At 34.8% G+C, this 23,655-nt stretch overlaps 1 protein-coding gene across 4 annotated transcripts in view; it reads left to right on the top strand.

Moving 5' to 3' along the window:
* The window catches only part of LOC100371240 (GREB1-like protein), a 119,877-nt gene that overhangs the window by 69,112 nt on the left and 27,110 nt on the right, over positions 1 to 23,655 (top strand). For all 4 annotated transcript variants that reach the window (XM_085493138.1, XM_085493140.1, XM_085493139.1 and 1 more), the window contains exons 11-20: positions 5,043 to 5,178; positions 6,487 to 6,615; positions 6,984 to 7,121; positions 8,234 to 8,431; positions 9,031 to 9,214; positions 16,849 to 17,026; positions 17,401 to 17,537; positions 19,054 to 19,393; positions 21,441 to 21,553; positions 22,769 to 23,067. In XM_085493138.1, the coding sequence (XP_085349264.1) occupies positions 5,043 to 5,178; positions 6,487 to 6,615; positions 6,984 to 7,121; positions 8,234 to 8,431; positions 9,031 to 9,214; positions 16,849 to 17,026; positions 17,401 to 17,537; positions 19,054 to 19,393; positions 21,441 to 21,553; positions 22,769 to 23,067 (1,852 nt within the window). The remainder of the gene's footprint in view (positions 1 to 5,042; positions 5,179 to 6,486; positions 6,616 to 6,983; positions 7,122 to 8,233; positions 8,432 to 9,030; positions 9,215 to 16,848; positions 17,027 to 17,400; positions 17,538 to 19,053; positions 19,394 to 21,440; positions 21,554 to 22,768; positions 23,068 to 23,655) is intronic.

Consider the following 23,655-nt stretch of genomic DNA (forward strand, 5'->3'; position numbering starts at 1 on the left):
AATATATGACACAATCTGCGATACATAATACACAACTGCTCAATACTTGCCTTTTATTGACGAAATATAAAAAGAAAGAAAACATCAGCAAATTTAGAAAGCATGTCTGATATTAACACCTCTGTGTTCAGTTCACAATTTAACATAACAATCAATCTATTTATAGTCAATAGTTTTGTTTTGTTAATAGTAACTCTCTAACATGAAAATATTTGTTAGTACTCGTTCAAACAAAGTTCATAAAGGGGCCTTAGAATGTTTTCGTTCGTCCGTCCATCTGGAGTCATACATGTATTAGAACCCTGTAAACCAAATCTGTTCATTCTTTGCATGTGCCTAGTACTTTATGTTGAACATATGCAGATGCAGTGGTTTACTGATTCAATCCAAGATGGCTGACTGGCAGCCATTTTGTTTTTTTGAAAATGTGGTATCTAATGCATGCTTTTAGTTAGTTTTTGTTAAAATTTGGTACATATATATGTTAGGATACATGTCTATGACAATTGGTTTTGCGATCAGATCAAAGATGGCTGACTGGCAGCCATTTTTTTTTTTTTAAATGTAGTATGTTATGCATGCTTTGTCAGTTTTTGTTTAAATTTGGTATATACATTGTACATTTTAGATTACATGTCTATGGCAACTTGTTTTACAATTGGATCAGAGATGGCGGACTTGCAGCCATCTTGCTTTTTGACCATATTATTATATCTCCAAGGCTTTAGGGGATCATTTTCATTAGTATTTGGCATATACATCATACATATTGGTAGACATTAAAGTTTGTTTCATAATATCTTTCATGATATCTTAAATTTTGATGAATATTTTTGTCATTTTTGGTAAAAAGCGATATTTTCGACTTCTTGTTGAAAACCCCAAGTCTGATTGTTTTGATATTATGTATATACATGTAATACATGTGGGCTGCTCTCAGATTTGTTCATTTCGTGTTGATGTCTTCAATTATCTAATTTTGATGAATATGACTTGTTTTACTTAATTTGTTTGCTTCAACTTTGTCGAGCGGAGCTTATCATATTAGTCATTGTCCATTGGCATCAACTTTCACTTTTTTAATCTTTTCAAGTCTGATTTGATTGATACTTGGTGTATATGTACCTCTTTTAGATTTGTTTATTTTGTGGATATATTTTCAATTCTTTAATTTTGATGAATATTTTATTTATTTTTGGTGAAGTGTTCAACTTTTCAACTTATTGAAAATGCTTAAATATCATGTATATAGGTACATCTTTAATTCTCTAATTTTAATGAATATTTTTGTCATTTTTAGTAAAAGTGATATTTTCGACTTTTTGTTGAAAACTGCAAGTTTGATTGCTTCCCTCAAAACCTGTAGGTCATCGCCCAGTAAACTCCCCAACCCTACGCCAGTGAAAGCAAAAGACAATAACACAACACACCCTTTGCTAAAACTTCATCCTATATATTTTGCTATGCTGATGTGTTTAAATTACCATACTGTATCCTCTGATGTATTAACGATATTCATTATTTAAATCAACCTTAAAAACCCAAATAGTTGAATGATAATAAAAGAGTAACAGGCCAGAACCATTGTATACACGCTACAGCTGTTTCTTCTTGTACAGAATAGTGTTATTAGAAGTCTGTCATTGGAAGCGTTCATAGCTGGCCATCCGGGAAATCGTATTACATGACTCTCCTTTGTGTTGACTGTGGGTCACTTGGCACTTTGTCTGTCTATGTGGGTAAGGTGGATGATTTCGGAAAACCCAAAGTACAGCTGTGTATGTATTATCATCAGTGTTTACACTAGAAAGTGTGTCTGCAGTCACCAACAATTTGATTGCCCCCCTCCCCCTCCCCCCTAGCATAACAACGTGTGTTAGCATGTACCTGATTCAATCATGACTGACAGTACCATATTTTCCCTATTAGGGCATCACCAATATAAGCACAAATAAACCAACTGCTGCATGTATTATATAGAAATTCAAATTAGTTTGCTTACAAATAGGTCACCACTAGCATAATGGTTGTAGCATGTGAATAAGTAGACTCAAGTTCAAATCCATTTGATACATGTCAAGTTAATGATGGGACATTTAATGTTCAGAACTGTTGCCTGGAAAAAAAAAACTGACTACAGACACAAATTTGTAAGATGTATGTAATTGCATATGCTACTAACAGAAGATACAGTATTGACGATTTATTTTAACGGTAATCATATCATATCCATTTTGTCAAATTTCCTTCCTGATATTTTATGGTGATTTAGTACCGAATTCACAGACTTGTGTGAAGTACAGAATTGTTCGCTGAATGTGCAATCTACAAATTATAGTGAGTCTTTAGCATTTTCACCAACATCACAAATTCACAAAATAGTCTGTTTATAGTCTGTACTTTTCAAGAAATTTGGGACAAAAATAACCATTTTTTTCTAAGTGAATAATAAAAATAGTCTTAATTTTTCGTTCGTTGGCCCCAAAATTAGGTTTCATTTTCAGAAATATTGAAGAATATAAGGAAAAGTACAGAAAAATTAGGGAGAGTAAATCTGGTCGTACGCACACCAATTTATTTTTTAATTTGATTGCATTTTACATCCTAAAAACAAAACATGTTATTCCCCTGTAACTATTTCTTTGGTGGTTTATATTTTTGTTTTTGTTTTGTAACTGATAAAAATTTTCTTTAATTTTCACCAAAAATTACTGTACACTATAAACAGTTTTACATATTATCGTAAAACTAAATGTATTTGCAGGCTTTGTTCTGTTACAGGGATTTTTTTTGAGTAGTGGGGAGTAGTGCCATGGTCATCCCCCCCTTAATCTAGGGAGCAGATCCTATGGCAACCATAAAATTCTGAATGACCCAGAGATCACATGTGGCCACAGTCTTCAACTATGACCTGACTGATAGTAATGTTGGCCCCAAAGAAGCCATATAATGCACCATTCCAACTTAGAATTATCAAAAACTCCACACCCTGGTAGGGAGAACCCCATCTCCCCCACTTTTTGGCACCACTGAATTGCAGTGCTCCCTCTTGCATTTTTTTCCCTAGAAAAACCCTGTTATATATAACAAAAAATACCAAAATAAATTTATTTAGCAGTCTTGTGATGTAATTGACATTGTGAATTGTGATCACTGTTTATTGGGTAGAAGGTAACAATTAAGGGCTACAATAACATATAGAGATATTTCTGCGTAAGGGTACCTCAATTTATATCCCATAGGAACAGTTATTTGTGATTTCCATGTAGTGCTAAGACAACCTTTATAAATCAGTCAACCTGCATACAATTGAGGTTCACAGTTCGAAAACTAGTCTAGATAAAGATTTTAAAGTTGGCTAGCACTAGAATAATTTGGCAAATATTTCAGTTAATTTCTGTCAAAAGTCTGTTCACTGTTCATTTCATTTCCAAGTCCGACTGTTGTAAACATCTCTCATTGAATCCCAGTCAACCTCGTATTGATTTTATGCCCCCATTATGTTAGTGAATTGCGTATATGTTTGCAAACAGGGTACCACAAGATGAACAGTGATTATTAGTCCCCGTTCGGACGCAGTCCGAAAACGGGGACTTATGTTTTGACCTCCATGTGTCCATGTGTGCGTGCGTCTGTGCGTGCGTGCGTGCGTGTGTGTGTGTGTGTGTGTGTGCGTGCGTCCGTGTTTGCTTTCGGACCTGTATCTTAGAAATGCCTGGACCAATCACAATCAAACTTCACACATACATCATACATGATATTATACATATGCACATCAATTTGTTTCACGATCTGATTCAAGATGGCCGAATGTCGGCCATTTTTGTGCTAAAAATCATCAAAATCAAGCATTTCCCAGCTGTTTAGATGGATTTTGTTCAAACTTGGTATATACATTAGACATGGGACCTTGATGCAAATAATTTTGTTTTTCAGATAAGATTCAAAATGGCCGATTGGCGGCCATTTTGTTTTAATGAATGTGGTTCTTGTGCCATATCTCTGACTTGCTTTCACTGATTATGTTCAAATTTAAATATTTAATATACATCATGTCATAGATAAACAGATATATTGGTTCGACGATCCTATTCAAAATGGCCGAATGGTGGTCATTTTTGTGCTAAAAAATCATCAAATATCAAGCATTTCTGGCATTTATAGATGGATTTCGTTCAAACTTGGTACATACATTGGACATTACAGGTTCCTGATGCACGTCATTTTATTTTTCAGATTGGATTCAAAATGGCTGACTGGCGGCCATTTTGTTTTAATGATTGGGCTTCTAGAGCCATGTCTCTTAAATGCTTTGACTGATTATGTTCAAATTTTATATATTCGTTATACATCATGTTATATATATACATGTATTGAAAATGGCTGATTTTGAATGCTGTTCCAGAGCAATATCTCTCAATATGGACAAGTACTTGTTTGACAATCAGATACAAATATCAATCATTTTAATGTTAAAAATCATATTTCTGACATGGTTATGTTCCAGCTATATTACTATAAACAAAACTTTTGATAACTAACTGGGACTGTGCCATGCATGGCTTGTTTTTTTAGTGGGTCACCTGACTTTCCCTTTAAGGATTGGCGTGGCTAACTCGAAAAATTTGGTGACAATTCTTAATATTGTGCAAACCGAATAAATAAATAAGTATTAAACCCTACTTTAAAAAACATTTTAGATTGGACAGTGGGAAAAATGCTCAATATTCAAAAACTAGTTCAGGCACACAAAGTTTTTTCTTCAGATTTTATAAAGGCAATCAATAAAGAATAATTAACCGAAGTTTTCAGGTAAAGTGTCCTAGTACTGTGAAATACTTTATTTTAGCTGGAATTAATTTTCGCTGAAAATATTTTGACTGTTTTGTGTGGAGTTTATTTTTACTGATTAATGTAAAATATAAAAAGGCATTTTCACTGGATTTTATTGTCATTGGTTTATTTCTTCAAGCAAAAATAGATTCCAAGTGAATATAAAATAATCTACAGTACTGATAGTTTCTGATTTGTTTTGTTCACAGGTATCGCTGGCTGAAGGTATGAATGAGTCGTTCAGAATGGTCTGTAACCCACATCCTACTGTCAGACAACCACTCTATTTTGTTGTTATACACGTATCTAGGCAACGAGGGACAGAATTTTGTGTCATAGTAGCAGGTATATTGGGTGCACTTATCATATTATCTATCATCTGCAGATTTACTGAACACAAACATTATTTTCAGTTCTACTGAACACAGTTGCATAAAATCTTCTGTAAATGTGAAGTTGGCTCACACGGACTTTCACTTTCAAACCTTACTTTGTTATTTACAATCAAACCTGTCATTAATGGCTGCATATTGAAGCAGCCACCTGCTTATAGCAACTGCAACCAGAAATACAGGTCAAAATTTATGTAAAAATACCCTTTATGGCTGTGTATGGTCAATTGCACTGACTATAATGGTTTCAACTGACTTGTTACTGTAAATTAATTTTTTTTATTTAAAGCCATGATTTATTTTCACTGACATTTAATTTCTCTGTTTGATACTTTATGCAAATTCACTGTTTTATGTTCACAAATTTGGAAGGGCCGAAACAATGAGTTTTGGCATTGTTTTTTACTTACGGACAAAAATAGCGAAATTGCAAATCAGTACATAATGTGTTTACAGTAATTGCTTTTTCAATGCTACCTGCAGTGTTCTTAACAGAAATGAAACATTTACTTGCAATGATGTCCTGTTTTTATAGTTGGACAAAAAAAAATGTATTTCACAATCATGTCAGGAAAAAAAAGCATAAATGTGAAATTCAAAGTAATGTTTTCATTTTAAACAAATCATTCTGCATCAGAGAATTCATAAATTGTACATTTGTGCACATAATGTTCTCTAAACTAAATGTCTCCTCATTCTCTGTTGCAAGTGTCACATTGATGGAAATTGTCTCATCATGAAACAATTCGGTAGACCCAAGTTCAAATCCTACCTTAGGCTGAACATCAAAAGGGTCGACCTCTATCCTGGGTGAGTGTGCCACAGACTCAATGGGAAGGCCAATTCCACTGGCTGAGATTCATTCACTGACGAATCCGACTTTGGGGGAACCTTGGTTAAGGTCCGCAGGTGCTTGTGTTCGACTGAGCTTGATTGACGCCAGGATAGCGCAATAAATTGTCATTTGATGGCTGCACAGCCCTGTCATGTAGTCCCAAATATGAATTTGACTTCTGTGGCAAAAATGCACTATGTGTCAGCACTAGAACTTGCAATTTGCAAAGTCAGGAGAGACAACAGTAACATTCAATGTTGCCAGGCACAAAAAAACATTTAAAAAAAAAAAAAAAAAAATATGAAACAATTCTGCTCGACATATTTATTTTTTGGTGTATACAGTGTATGAAGGTCAGTCCAATCTTCCTTTAGTGGTCACTATACAGAGATTTGAGGTTTATTTTGTTATCTTTTCTCATCACAGGTGCTCTGCAGGCACGTGTGCTGGTAGAAGCTAGATTCTCAATCCCAGAATGCTTTAAAGAAATAAGTTATCAAATTATCACTGGGAAGATCCACTTGTTGCACACACACTTCAAGAGAAACTGCTCAGGTGAGTCAAGTAGTTTTTGTTGCACTTGTTATTTTTCACATCCTCAAGTAACAAATATACTTTTGTGGTAGAAATATTGTAAATTTCACTTTGAAAGTAAATTTGCTCCTAAAGAAAGTACCAGGATGTGTGACGTTTTGCCTGATACAATGTACCAGGATGTGTGACCCTTTGCTTGTTACAATGTACCAGGATGTGTGACCTTTTGCTTGTTACAATGTACCAGGATGTGTGACCTTTTGCTTGTTACAATGTACCAGGATGTGTGACCTTTTGCTTGTTACAATGTACCAGGATGTGTGACCTTTTGCATGTTATGTCAGATGATCATAATGTCAATGTTGTACCTCTATTATTTCTACTTTCAGAACGAAATGATCATGACACGGCACTTGACAAATTCTCTAACAAACTTGGTGGCAAAGTATTTTTACCATTTGATGGTACATATGATCAAACTATTAAAGAAGAAATAGTTAATAACATAAAATTACTTCCTGTCACTGGTAAGTACAATGCATATCTGTTTTTAATGTGTGACTATGTAGAGGTTATTGTCATTGACAGTGTCTTGGCATAACGATTTTCAGTTGTTCCGTGAACAGTACTGTAAAATGACTATTTTTACTGGGTTTAAATTTCGCTGAAATACCATTTCAGGCATATTCATTGGGTTATAAATTCACGGTTTAATTGAAATAATGTGTTTTATGCTAAATTTTACATATTCACTGGGTTTTAATTTAGCACATTTTCCAGTCAGGGAAATAAGCAAAATTAAAACCCAGCGAATAATTAACCCTTTTACAGTAGTTTTACTAATAATTTGTAGATCAGCATCTTGACATGTGTCTAGACTGTTTTTAATAATAATAATTTTGAACAATTATTATTGGCACACTCTAGTTGATTTTGTTGAATGGCGGTGGTCGGGTGTTTGAATGTCATGTAAACAAACAATTGTTGTATGTGTCTCATATAAAACACAACGTAATATTGAAACCACTGTCTTCTAGCAATTGATCAAATATGACTGGATATGGCGACCCTTCAATGAATGTGTCTGTGAGGTTTTTTTTGTAACATCTTGTAAACTGCTTTAATTTTTTGAATTAAAATGATAAATTATTGCAGTAAAGATTTACCAGGATTGCGATTTTTATCCTCGCTAATGCCACAAAATCATAAAATCAGCCAGCCTCAAAAAAAAAAATGTAAACCGTTTTCGCGAGTTTTGCAAGACTGAAAAATGTGAAAATTTGTATTTGTACTGTAAAAATGTGTATTAGAAGCTGCATCCCTAATAGAAGCCTTGCACATTCTTTTTGAACAATTGAGAACCAAAAATGCACCATTTCTCATTTCGTATATGTATAGATGCTCTATTAGGAGCCGCACCCCCTCTGTTGCATTGTACAATTTTAAAACAAGCTGCACATTCTTATAAAGATTTTACAGTAAACATTAAGTTGAATTTTGCAAAATATTGTCTTGAAGAATTCCATACAATCTTATTATCGCAAACATTTCTAGCAGGGAAAATTAAACTGTTTATGATTCAACAATCAAATGCATAAATCTGATCTCTTCCTAATGTGAATTTGTTCTTATTTACTAGATAAAACTCAAGAAGCTTTTAAACTCCACCCTGTGCAAATTGCTGTTGCTATGAAGATACTGTCTCAAGTATGTGCAATAGCAGATTCTGACCAATTAGCTTTGGACTTAGGACGTTTCAGTAAAGTGGATTTGATAATTATTACTCCACCCTCATTGGTTGTCTATCACCAGTCAATTGATCGATTGGCTCAGTCTGGTAAGTAGGATTGACATTTTATTTCTGAAAGTATTGTAATCTGTTTAAAATCCAGTGTCTGTAGAAGCTGCCATTGCCTTTACAAAATGTGTTGTCTTGGCAGTAATAGCTAAAAGAAAACCGTGAATGTCAACATTGAGGGCGCTGTCCAATTAAATCACAGTATCCTCGGGGGCGGAGCTACGTCACAAGACGTTCCACGTTGCTAAGACGCGCACCACTGTATCATGCATTTCTATGGGCTCTGTGCGCGCTGCTGTGAAACACCGGTCGAGCCGGTGAAAATTCGAGAAAACAACACGAACTCAACTTTGAAGTAATCCTGAACAACCAAATCTATATATGTTACACACGTAGGGCTAATCTTGTTGCACTGTTCAGAGGAGTCTCAACAATCATACCAAAGTACCGTTTTCTGCGAGTTTTTGGCCTTTGTTTTCACCGCGAGGGTTGCCAAGCAGTAGAAAATGCCCGGATGACCGCCCAAGGATTTGTACCTTTTATGGAATGAAACTAATCTTGACGCTGAGGGCGCTGTTTAACCTTCCAAGAAATGGGACTAGTGTCATAAATACTCATTTGCAATATTTTTTTTTCAGGTCTGTTGATAGATCTTGGATTGGAAGAGATATCTAACCCCAAAATTGCTGAGAAGTATATTATGAGATGTGATAAGACAACTGACAGTCAAACCAAATTTGAGACTTTTCTGCACAGAGTCAAACACTTTCCGTACACTCTTTTTGTCGTTATTCAAGATCAAGCGCATATAGATATAAACAGGTATGTCTTTGCACCAAACCAATCAGGGAACACCTTACTGGTTTGTACTTAGTTATTCAGATTATTTCATATGTCATTAATCGCATAGTGGTATATGGGATTGATTTTATCCTCTAGAACCATTATATATTCGCATGTTTTTAACTTTAGTGAGTTTCATGGTGAAGCAAAAATAAATTAAATTAAAAAAATTTAAAAAGACACAAACATTTTCAATTTCACACATCCAAGATACATTCCTTGTTTTGACTTACCCGGTAATAATTCCTGCCAAATTACTCTACATGGGAAAAAAATTATCGGTTCTACAATTCTGCATAATGTAACTTGTGTGGAATTTCTATATATTGGTGAGCTACAGTACAGTTCTCGCGGAAGCTTTGGCTTCACAGCAGCTTCACCTTCGCTTCAGCATCGCATCATTATGGCATTGTTATGGCTTCAGCATCGCTTCAATGTCGCGACATTAAAAAGTTAGGCGGTTATCGCTTCGCTTCATTGTGGCCTCATTATGGCGACAATGTGGCATCAGCATCGCTTCATCAAACAAAGAAGTACAGAACTCATTTCGCCCAACCTCTCGCCCGCTTCCGCTTTTCAATCGCTCGCTTTTGCGACCGCTTGTTAAATTTCCGCTTTATTTTCGACTGTGCAAAAATTCTGACTACTAACAATTTTCATAGATCACGGTTACTAGTTTAGTAACCGTGCATAGATGTTAAACAACCGTCAAAAGTTCAAATACTTTTTGTTTTAACTATCTAATTATATGCACGCAATCTGACCCTTTGACCTAGATTTGGCTGGGATTGACTATTTCATTTTAAACAATATTCTGACGAGACGCACTGCTACAAAATGTATTTCAACAGAAGTATGACATGGTTGTCCGGGTTTCTTTTCCTGACTGTGTTGAGTTTACGATTTGTATAATTATTGTTATTTCCCCCAAGGAGAAGACAAGCCGAAGGACCATGAAGCTAAATAGAAGTCCCACGCATGGACTGAGTGAAAGAAAATATTTCTAAGGCTAAAATAAAACCTAATATCTCTTTGTGTATTTGTCAATTTTGCATATATTTGTTGTGACAGTATGTTCGTAAATATCTGGAAAAATCTCGTCTTTCGTTAATAATTTCATTTGTTTGAAATGTCAACCGACCGTGTCCCAATAATTTGTTTGGAATATCGATCCCCGTTGGTTTCTCCAAAGGGTCCCGACGTCCATTATTCAACACAATCAGCATTTATTTATCGTAATTCATGGGGATCATGTCCCGTAATTTGCGGGCTGTAAAACCAAATAATTAAACATGTACTATTTATTATATATATATTTTTTACCTCGTGAAACTACAACACAGCCTAGAGTTGTCGCGGTGAAACAGGCGCCTTGAAATCGATGGAACTTCAATTATCCATTTCTCGCCTTGAAATAAAATTAAAAAAATTCGAAGAGCATCAGGGGATATATTATTAACCAGTCTTACCAATCACTAGCTTTATTTTATTCAAATCCATAAAATTCACGAGTTTTTCGACATTTGTTGGCAACTTCCGCGCTAAAAATGGTTGAAAATGTGAGTGTGGTTCTCTCGCAAAGTCCCGTTGATAATACGGACAAATATGGTTCTGTGACCCAGTTCGTGTTCCGATCAGGTGACTTTCAGCAAATCAATGATGTTGTAACAAAGCATATTTGACGCTAATTGAAGGGTCGTCGTACTGTCCAATCTCCGGCGTCGATTCACTGTGCTGTGACAGGCTTCACAATCATTCACTGAAAAACATTGGTATATTTTGACAAACGGCTGGGAATTGACCTCAGTTCAAAAAAAGAAAAAAGAAAAACTGGGCTGAGATACAAATCAGTTTTGCAAGTTGGGAAATAAGGTAAACCAGATTGGGGTCAATGATATTCAGTATCGAAGGACTTCCGTGTGTATAATGAGTTTCAAATTGTTCATCGACTGGTCACCAAATATTTACGGCTACAACTAAATGAACACTTATTTTCTGAAGCCCAATAAATTATTTCTGCACGTCAAGTGCTATTCTATTTTTTACCAGGCCTGTGGCTCGTTTTTATTCGAAAATATTTTTTTGTGAGAATACTTTTAAAGTACGTATAGATCGAGCTCAGGTCATTGATCGTGACTTAATTTTGAAAATTGGATGTAAAATTTTACCAGACCGACGCCACCACAACCATCCAATCATAGTTGGAAATGTACGCACTTGTTTTGGAACTTTGTATCAAGATGGCAGGCGGCAACGCCAGGCGGCGTTCGCGTGTTTTGCATGTATCAGTAGTCCAGGCATGGGATCGGACTCGGCTAAAACTAAACGAAACACAGAAAAATACCACCAAAATGAGAAATCTGAATCTGTTCTCTTACCAGCAAATAAAATGAACGAAAATAAGGTAATTTTATAACAAGAACAGTTTCATTTTGTATAGCAAATTGTGTTGTTTTCGAACGACGATTGCGTCGTGTGATTTAAATTTATCACGTTTTTCCTTGCAGTCAATATGACACTCGTCACCTTGCAGATTGCAATGTACTTCACATAGTTTTTGGTACCCAATACTCGCAACATTAAATAATTAAACAAGATATCTTTTTAAAATGTCATTTTACTCTTGGTCATATTATTTTATTCCCCTTACCGCTTTGAATTTCAAATAGATTACATATCGAACTTCTGTACATGTGTTTTTTCTCTATTGCCTTTCCATGTGAAAATAATGAGGTCATACTCATGTCACAATACTTTGAAGCTGATGCCATGTTGATGCCATGAGACTGCGAAGCTGAGGCCACGATGATGCCACAAAATAAGAGAGGCGAACACAGCTTCAATTTTCAATGACGCGAAGCTGATGCCACAATGATGCGATGCTGAGGCGACAATGAAGCCATGCGTATGCGACAATGATGCCACAAAAGCCAAAGCTTCCGCGAGAACTGTACTGTATGGTCAGCCATCTGTGTTTGCATTGACAGTCATAGCTATGACCTGTGCACCTGTGAGAATGCACCTGTGTGGATCTGCAGTTACCATTCACTTACTTGCGCCTATGTTGTGTCTTTCTATCCATCTACCCATCTACCCATCTGTCTCTGCTTTGATTGACTTTACTTTAAAGTTGGGAAGTAGTCATCTGTTGATCCGTTTGGAGTGATCACATCAAATCTGCACCCATACACCATACACCTCTGACATGCCAAATCTGATTGCCATCAAACTATATGTGTCAAGTTGTAATGCTGTGAATACTTTATTTTTGCTTGGATTTAATTTTCACTATTTTTTAGCCGAAGGAATGATTCAATGAAAATAAAATCCATTGAATATACCTTTTTTCCTTTTTTTTCAAAAATTAATTCCAGCGAAAATGAAGTATTTTACAGTAACTTACAAGATTGTGCTTGATTGGCTACATACTTCTAACAGTCTAACCAATCAGAGAGCAGCTTCTTTGTTCATTCAATAAATCAAATCATGTCAACGGTCAACATTTTACACATAGTTCTGATTTAAAATGACTGATTCATTTCAGTTTTATTAGCTCCGCTGTCGACTTTGTCAAGCGGAGCTTATCATATGAGTGATTGTCCGTCGTCGTCCGTGTCAATGTTTTACTTTTTTGACTTCTACTTGAAAACTACAAGCCTGAATGCTTTGATACTTGGTGTATATGTACCTTGGGTAGACCTCTCTCAGATTTGTTCATTTCATGATGATATCTTCAATTCTCTAATTTTGGTGAATATTGTTGTCATTTTTGGTAAAAAGTGATATTTTCGACTTCTTGTTAAAAATCGCAAGTCCAATTGCTTTGATATTACATATATAGGTACTACATGTGGACCTCTCTCAGATTTGTTCATTTTGTGATGATATCTTTAATTTTTGACTCCCATGTGCGAAGCACAAAATGGGAGTCTTTGCAGTTAGTGTGTCTGTATGTGTGTGTGTATGTGTGTATGTGTGTATGTGTGTATGTGTGTGTGTGTGTATGTGTGTCCGACTGTTCCACTGCTATCTCAAGAACCATACATCGGTTTTTGATGAAACTTGGTGCATAGATGCTCTGGGCCAATGCGCAGATTTGATTAGGTTTTGGTAAAAATCCATGCTCGTTAATTACCTAATTTGCATGATAATTAGCTAATTTTTAGCTGTTCTATGACTGTTCCACTGATATCTAAAGAACCACTCATTGGATTTTGATGAAACTTGGTACATAGATGCTCTGAACATATGCGCAGATTTGATTAATTTTTGGTAAAAATCCGTGCATATTAATTACCTAATTTGCATGATAATTAGCTATTTTTTAGTGGTTCCATGACTGTTCCACTGATATCTAAACAACCACTCATTGGATTTTGATGAAACTTGGTACATAGATGCTCTGAACTCATGCTAGGTTTTGATTAGTTTTTGGTAATAATCCGTGGATACTAATTACCTAATTTGCATAATGATTAGTCAATTTTCGGTTTTTCCACTGATATCTCAAGTACTAATCATCACATTTCAATGAAACTTGGTACATAGATGTCATACGACACTGCACAGACCTGATAGTTTTTATGGTAATATCAGTACATATTAATTACCTAATTTGCATAATTAATTAATTTTCAGCATTTGATATAAGTAGTTAGCATTACATTTCAATGAAACTTGGTACTTACATACTCAAGGACTATGCAGAGATTGATTGTTTTCGATAAATATTTGTGCATATTAATCACCTAATTTGCATAATTAGTTAATTTTCAGCTTTTCCATGGGTATCTCAAGTACTAATCATCGCATTTCAATGAAACTTGGTACATAGATCCTTTAGGACTATGCAGAGACCTGATTAGTTTTAGGGTAAATAATTGTGCATATTAATTACCTAATTTGCATAATTAATTTTCAGCTTTTCTACTGATATCTAAAGTACTAATCATCACATTTCAATGAATCTAGAATTATGCAGACCCAATTAGTTTCCGGTAAATATTTGTGCATATTAATCACCTAATTTGCATAATTAACCAACTTTCACACTGATATCTCAGGTACTATACATCACATATCAATGAATGTACATGGATGCTGTAGGACAATAGACAGACCTGAATAATTGTGGGTTAAAATCTGTACATATTAATTACCTAATTTGCATAATTAACCAATTTTAAGCTTTCACACTGATATCTAAAGTACCGTAAAAACTCCAAAATTTCGACCGGTTTTAAATAATTGGTGTTAGATATGTGACGTGTTTTTAGAGTCAAAATTAAGGTGCATTTTCGGACGGTCGAATTTTTCAGAATAGAAATCAGCAAATGAAAACATGGGGATGATAGACAGTGTGCTTCATTAGTTTTTAAAAAATGCAATGTCCGTCAATTGACGTAAACTTCCTCATGTTTCACGGTAAAAGCAAAGGTCGTGGCCGAGTTGTAACTCAAAATCTAAACAAAGTCATCAATCAGTGAGTATTATGACAAGCAAAACAAAACATCAAGACGCGGAGAAGAGGTCAGCACAAAACTAATAGGTCAAAAGACAAAGCTGTCTCGCACTACCTAGAAAAACTTGCGAATGTTCGAAGTACAGGTACCCATTGGACAAAAGATGCATGGAAGTTTAGCAAACTATCTCCCCGACCCAGTGCAATGTATCCGGTTAGAATCAAAGCTCACGTGTCCGTTATTTGAGGGACCAAATTCTGCCGTAAATTCGCCCTTGGATTAAAAAATAAAATGGGATTTAAGAAAATAAAATGGGACTTTTAAGGTGTATTTTGGCGTCATTTTTCGGACATTTCAATCAATCCTGCCGGCTAAAATAGAGTCTAAGTTTTACCGTAGTCATTGACGTTTGTCTATTCAAGAGTACACGTGTATGATTTTTATCATGACTAGCGTGAGCGGGTAAGCTTCCTTTCGAGAATGAGCTGTTATCACTGTGAACAATGTTAAATTATTCTTCAGATGACCAGTTTATTTTTTAAAAACAACTAATTTTTTTATTTAAAAAAAATCATGCCGTTTTCGCATCAAAATCCAAGCCAAAATATCGTACTACAACATCAATCTATTTAAATAAGCTATGGTACTTTGAACACGTTGGCATCATCCAGCTTTTTGATTGGTTAATTAGCGATTTGACCTATTTGACCTAAGAGAACATGGCGGATATCCTACAGCATCAAACGTTTATACGAGACCGGAATCATTCGCTTACGATGAAACTAAGTTGACTTTTATTTGTATTTCATAACCATTCAACAAATTTATTTTGTGTACATTATTATAATCACTACTGAGTACAGTAATAATCAACAATTCAGAAACGCAGCATGCCGAGATTTTTGTGTTCGTTTTTATTTGAAACTTCGTTTATTTAGAATATATTTTCGTTACCAATAAAATAAAAATCTCTCAGTCAATCAGAAACCCGGATTCATGCCTTCGAGGAAGGTCCCGTTTGAACGCTCACATCGTTTTTTTTTCGTTTGGGGGAAAACTGAAACTGGTCGCAATTTTCGAATAAGAATGAGTCGGCAATTTTTAGTGGAGTCGAAAATTTGGAGGTAAATAAAACACCAAAACCCGGCAAATAAATAGGCGGTCGAATTTTTAGAGGGGTCGAAATTTCGGAGTTTTCACGGTAATAATTATTCCATTTCAATGAAACTTAGTACAAAGATGCTCTAGGACAATGTTACAAACCTAATTAGTTTGGGGTAAAAATCTGTTCATATTAATTCCCTAATAAGCATAATAATTCATAATTTTTTGGTTTTTTGGTTCTAATCACATTTCAATTAAACTTGGAGACATAGATTTTCTGTTACATTGCGCAGACCTCATTAGTTTTACACTCAAATCTGGTCATACCGGTATTAATTTTCTGATTTGCATAATTAGTTTTCAGCTAAGTAATTTCAAATTATATTTAATGTGTCTCCAATACTCTCAGCACATGGGAGTTCTTTCTAAGCTTTCTTTGATCTAATTTTGGTTAATATTTTTGTCATTTTTGGTAAAAAGTGATATTTTCGACTTTTTGTTAAAAACCTCAAGTCCAATTGCTTTGATATTACATATATAGGTACTACATGTGGACCACTCTCAGATTTGTTCATTTTGTAATGATATCGTCAATTCTCTAATTTTGGTGAATATTTTTGTCATTTTTGGTAAAAAGTGATATTTTTGACTTCTTGTTAAAAACCGCAAGTCCAATTGCTTTGATATTACATATATAGGTACTACATGTGGACCTCTCTCAGATTTGTTCATTTCATAATGATATCTACAATTCTCTAATTTTGATGAATATTTTTGTAATTTTTGGTAAAAAAGTGATATTTTCGACTTCTTGTTGAAAACCGCAAGTCCAATTGCTTTGATATATTATACATATAGGTACTACATGTGGACCTCTCTCAGATTTGTTCATTTTCTAATGATATCTTCTGTTCTTTAATTGCCATGTGCATTGCTAACAGCGGAGCTATCTAAGCCGACAGGCTGCTTGTTTGTGAGAAAAATTAGAGCATGCAAATAAATAAATCTAGCATATTTGGTAAAAATTGTTTTTTTCCCCTCTAATAGACATTCCTATGGAGCTCAACCGTTAGGGCTTGCTGACAGATATGTTAATTGTCCAGACATTTTGGAAAGTCCCAATGTACTAACCCTTCAAGTCACTCCAACACCGTATGTACTACAGACAAAGAAGACCCGTTTGAGTCCACTAAATGAAATATACATGCCGACCACTGTCAACCAGGTTAGTATCAAATTAGAGGGCGCTTTAACATGTCATAGCCATAATTTGCATAGAATTTTGTTTTGCAGATGCTTTTGTTTTCCCTAATTATATATAGGCTATTGAAAAAAATTAAAGATGTTTTACCACAAACATTTTTGTTGTAACATGCTTCATAATTATCCTCAAGCTATTCTGACAATTAAATTTATTTTTTTTATTTAATTTTGCTTGCTATTTTAACCTCCTCTGGATTTAACCCCCAAAAATATCTGCTCTTCGCTTCTGATTTTCAGCAACATCAAAATTTGCACGCTGCCAAAAAGTTTTCACTGGATAATTCTGCAGAACAAGATTTTTTTGGACCTATTTTTCGTTGTCTGGTTTCTCTGCAGATGACAAATGTACCACCACCAGAAAAGGTTTACTTTGGTCTCCATGACTACATCAAAACAACTGAATGGACTGGTCGACTGCCGTTACTTCGCTATGATGATGATTTTGAAAATGCTGCCAATGCCTTGCTTGCTTCGTAAGTAATTTTTGTTTACTTATTTTTATATGAAATAAAATAATAGCTACATTTGTATTGTAAACCAGAAATAAGTGCATTTACAACTTTCTTCAAAAAGAGAATAATTTTGTGTGTGGTTTATATCAAATGGTTTAAAATAAGTATGATGAACATATGCATGACCCAATTTGCATAACTCATAGCCTGATTTGCATAATCCACAATCTAATGTGCATAGTCTGCACTCCAATTCGCTGAACCATTATGCATAAACGAGACCAATTTGCCTAATCCATAGCAATTAGTTTTCATAATTCATGACCTGATTTGCATAATTCACAACCTGATCTGCATAACTCACAACCTGATCTGCATAACTCACAATCTAATTTGCATAACCCACACTCTAATTAGCATAACTCGCAATCTAATTTGCACAACTCACAATCTAATTTGCACAACTCACAATCTAATTTGCATAATTCACAATCTAATTTGCATAATTCACAATCTAATTTGCATAATTCACAGCCAGATTTGCATAATTTATCTTTATAAGGTTGATTTCAACATATACCGTCCTTGTAGTCCATCTCCATATTTGTACTTGTTTCCAGATTTGATTAATTCTAAAGTCATCCTGTTTAAGTTAGTAAATGTTAAGAATGCATTGTTTTTTTTTTAGACAAATGCATTGCAAAATTGTAGTAGTTATTTTACACAACTCTTTGTTTGATGGATGTCGATAGATGCCCATTTATTTTTACTATGTATTTTTTCTACCTTGCCTGTATGATAATGAACTGGAAAGGTATAGTGTTTACCATGTCTGTCATAATGGTGTGGATTTGTATTATTGAAAATATGAAGATATGACATTTAATTTTTTATTTAGACTGAAAGGTCTTTCTGTTTGTCGGGGTTTCTATGGAGTTTGGAATGTACTGAAATCTCCAAAATCACATTGCTAGGCTTTGAAAAATCCACCAGCTTTTTGAATATAATAAAAGGCAATTTTTCTTTGCTTTAAAGAAATGCAAACATCAGTGTATTGTGTAAAATGTACAGTTCAGAGGTCATTCTTAAAATCAAGAATGTGGTTTTTTAATGTGTTCTCATATTGGGGATTATGTTAATTCAATCGGGAATGTTGACATTTATTCAGAGAAAAATTCAATGAGCATTTCCTTTGCACCAACAGTATATAAATCGTGACAAAAATAGCTTGGATCATTGTCAATATGGGGCCTGATTAGCATTTTCTAGGTTTATGCAATTCATACTTTACATCATATGGAGCTATTTTTTTGTGGTTGCTTTTCTTAAAGGGGCACCTTCCAGTTAGGCTTAATTTCACAACAAATTTACTTTCTGGATTAAAATAACAATGGATAACAAAAGATAGATTAACATTGTAAACAACATAAACAATAGTGTCCCATGATTCTTTGGTGCAATCCCTGGGATTGAGCGGTTCCCCTTTAAATTACCTTTTTGTTTTGTACTTGACATACCATTGTCTCATTATTACCAGATACCCACGCCTACACAGTCTGGTCATTCGTACATATCTATTGGTACGCCAGTATGCCGCGGCACTAATGTCACTCTGTGGTATAGAAGGCGTGAAGCAAGACACATCAACAGAAACATTTAATATGGTGGAAGAGTTGGTCAAGTGTCCCATGCAAAATAAAAACGGCAAAGGAATCATGGTATTGATTCGAATACCATCAATTCAGTTAGCGTTGTTAGCACATGAAAGATTACGATCTGCACGAGATAAGTTGGGATTGCAGTTTCGTTTTGATGTTCTGTTGAGTTCGATGACGACTGAGTTTACCCTTGATGATCATTTTCTTAGTAGATTACAGGTAAGGAAACCAGTTGTGTTTACCCACTAAGTCATAAAGTTGACCTATCAGATCAAAGGACGTTGTTGCAGGCCAAATCCTGCAAGAAAACATCATGGCAGAAAATGCTTTTCATCAAGAGTTTGTGTATGGTCAAATACATTTGTCAGTGGAGATAATGATGAAGATTTTGACTTAACAATCTCTAATACGTTTAACCTTGTAAATTCTGGTAGTACATGTACGTAATTAATATGGTAAGAAAATGTGCATATTTCATGACCAATGACGACGCAACTAATTATTATTTATTTTCCCCCAAAATACGCAATATTTGCCTCAATCTGTTACATGGTGAACTAAATTGTCATTTGCACATATTTTCAAGGTACGCGCCCTTGGTTCAATATTTTATGCATATATTATATTTTTTCATGAATTCCTTGTTAATTTTGGCCAAATGGATATAATTTTCTGTTAGTGACAGATGTCGAATGCTGTTTTTGTTAAAATTGATGTGGGGTTTATTTTTTTTGAAAGGTGACGAAAATTGACCTTTGCTTTAAAAAAGTTTGTTGTTTGTTATCGTTGTTCTAAAGTTGCTTTCTAACTTTATATGAGCTTTCTTTCACTGACCTCTGTAAGCAATATAAGGGCCTTGGACTTCGTATTGTTTAGAAAAAAATATTATCCAACAGTATCTTAAATTGAAATTAGAAGGATTTCTAAAATGATGTAAAGTGGCCTTGGGTCATTACAACAGGTGCAGGCTAGCTGAAGATTTTGAGATTTGTTCTAAAACTGACTAGTTTTATTATTTTTCATGATGATCAGTGGCAGTTGTTAGTCCCCGTTCGAACGCAGTCCGAAAACGGGGACTTATGTTTTGATCTTCGTGTGTCCGTACGTGTGTGCGTCTGTGCATGCGTCCGGACCTGTATCTTAGAAATGCCTGGACCAATCACAATCAAACTTAACACATACATCATACATGATATTATACATATGCACGTCAATTTGTTTCACGATCTGATTCAAGATGGCCGAATCAAGCATTTCTCGGCTGTTTACTGATAGATTTTGTTCAAACTTGGTATATACATTAGGCATTATAGGACCTTGATGCACATCATTTTGTTTCACGGTCTGATTCAAGATGGCCGAATGGCGGCCATTTTTGTGCTAAAAATCAACCATTTCTCGGCTGTTTACAGATGGATTTTGTTCAAACTTTGATGCAAATAATTTTGTTTTTCAGATAAGATTCAAAATGGCCGACTGGCGGCCATTTTGTTTTAATGAATGGGCTTCTAGACCCATATCTCCGACTTGTTTTGACTGATAATATTTTCAAATTTTAAATATTCATTATACATCATGTCATAGATAAACAGATATATTGGTTTGACGTTCCTATTCCAAATGTTGGTCATTTTTGTGCTAAAAAAACATCAAATATCAAGCATTTATGGGTGGATTTCGTTTAAACTTGGTACATACATTAGACATTATGGTTCCTGATGCTCATCATTTTATTTTTCAGATTGGATTCAAAATGGCTGACTGGCAGCCATTTTGTTTTAATGATTGGGCTTCTAGAGTCATATCTCTTAAATGCTTTGACTTATTATATTTAAATTTTATATATTCATTATACATCATGTTATTCCAGAGCAATATCTCTCAATATGGACAAGTACTTTTTTGACGATCAGATACAAATGTCAATCATTTTAATGTTAAAAAATCATATTCCTGACATGGTTATATTCCAGCTATATTACTATAAACAAAACTGTATGTCTTAAATTTGATAACTAACGGGGACTGTGCCATGCATGGCTTGTTGTTTATATTCTTCAATATTTTTAGAAATTAACCTTAATTTTGGAGCAAACAGACAAAATGTGTGTAAATTTTCAGTTTTTACTCAAAAAATTTGGCTATTTTTGTCACAATTTTCTGAAGGAAAGTGCAGACTATAAGCAGGACTATTTTGTAAATTTGTGATGAAAAGCGGGAACAGATGGTAAAAAGGTTAATGTGATATTTATTGTGACTTTTTCAGGCATGGCAAGGAGCTGAGTCTAACTGGCAACCTAAAACATATGAAGACTTAAATGATCTGCCTTGTATCATGATACTATCAGGTCAACATACTGCAGGTGAAACATGGCCACGGTAAGCAACTCTTTCTGATTTACCACAGTTGTTGATATCTTTTAGTTTATTTTAGATTGAAATTATAACTCATTTGTGGGATTACATGGGAGTTGTGTGACCACCTTAATATCATAGTTGCATTATGCTAATTTAATGAGCTATCTCATCGTTGACCAGGAGCTTCATGCATCTGGCTTCACCAAAGTTCCTCTAAAATGGCATTCATTAATGAATTAATCTCTGGCTTTCCTATTGGGTCTGTGAGACACTTATCCAGGGTAGGGGGGAGGGTCAACCCTTTTTAGCTCTGCTGTCCTCTAAGATGACCGAGCAGAGCTCATGGGTTCACTGGACTTGTTGTCATGTCGTCCGTTCGTCGCCCGTCAAATTTTTATCAAACACAGCTAACTGGTTCTCTGTTAGATTTGTTCATCTCCTGACATCACATCCAAATCTCTATTTTTAGGGAATATTTTTGTAATTATTGGTCAAAAATAATAACAACTGCTTGTCAGATTGCATTGAAATTTGGCATGAAAGTTCTTGACATAGATTAGACTCTGAGACTGTAATAGACAAGTGTATTGTTGGGTTCTGAACTACCAGTGCCAATGTTTTTCAAAAATGTTCACTTGTTTTGTGTTCAACCCCAGGTAGGATTTCAACTACCAATTATGATTGCAATGCAGTAACCAGTGATCGGTTTTGGAATCGTTATGGATGATGCAAACTTGACTGTATAGCATTCATATTTGTGACTTCCGTGTGAATACCAGTCAAACCGGTACTGTCTAATGAACTATGCAGGGAAGAAAGTTTAATTGTGGAACTAGAAGTGAACAATTAGATAATATTTACTAGTAGTTGTCTTAATTAACTATTCTAAAATAGACATTTTGAACAATGGCTCTATATCAATAGCATAGATGTGTGCATAATTTGACTGCGAGAAAACATGCAGTACATACTCTATAAAGGCACAATGTACTATAAATAGCAACCGAAGATAAAATCGTTATTACCATTTCTTTCATTTATGTTTGTCCATCAAAAAATTCAAAGTTTTGCGGCCATGGCATGATAGATAGTCAAATTAAAATATGATTGATTTTTATTAGACTAACTACAAAGAAGACTGAAGAAAAAATAGCAGATATGATGATAAACTCCGACAAAGATCAAACACCAAAATCAAAGATCTCTTATTTGTGATTGCCTGTTCATTATTTCTAGGTCTCTAAGGTTCTATGACATACGTTTAGTCAACAATGGTGCCTTGGATCGCACCACGGTGGAGCAAGAAATCGGGTTAGTGTGTCAATACATTGACGTCGATAGCGTACGTGATGCTATCACAGTGTGTGAATTGAGTGAGGAAGAAGATAGTGATACAGATGATACAGAAGGTGAAGATAATGAGATGGAACCAGCAACACCGACTCAACTACCTGGACCACCAGCATTGGAGCCAATTAAGACCCCAAATATGGATGGTGAAACTGCACGTATGGATGCTATGTCTGTCCACTCAGGTAAATGTTTTTTTACCTTGCTCGTAACATCAACGATGGAAGGGAAAGGTATAATAAGGGGAAAAATTCTGTCCGTCGTTGTCGTTGTTGTTGGCATCGTCGTCGTTGTTGTCGCTGTCATTAATAATTGTTATTGTGTGCACAATAACTTTACTAATTCTATTCCAAACTTTATCAAACTTGGTCCAGGATTCTCCCCAGAAAAAATGCATAGCGCCGGGGCTAATTTGCATAATAATTTGCATATCATTTACATATCTTTCCTTCATTGATTTAACAGAACTTATTTACAATTATGAATATTAGTGAGCTCAGTCACAGGGCAAATATTTTTTTTAATGGAATCAACACAACAAATACAAATGCTGCAGACTAAAAACAAACACAAATAAATTATTGTTGCAATTTAATTGTATTGTAAAACGTTGAAGGAAACGCATTCAAAACGTTAAGCCAGATTTATGTTCACGAATCTCATAATTTTATTCACTCCAAAAACATTCTCCTTCAAAAAATCGATCACGTAATTAATTGGCGTATTGTTGTAATTTATTATTCGTACCATCAACTTCTAAAACGTTTACAATT

The sequence above is a fragment of the Saccoglossus kowalevskii genome, chromosome 18 (assembly GCF_978046115.1).
Source record: "Saccoglossus kowalevskii chromosome 18, keSacKowa6.1, whole genome shotgun sequence".
Classification (NCBI taxonomy): domain Eukaryota; kingdom Metazoa; phylum Hemichordata; class Enteropneusta; family Harrimaniidae; genus Saccoglossus; species Saccoglossus kowalevskii.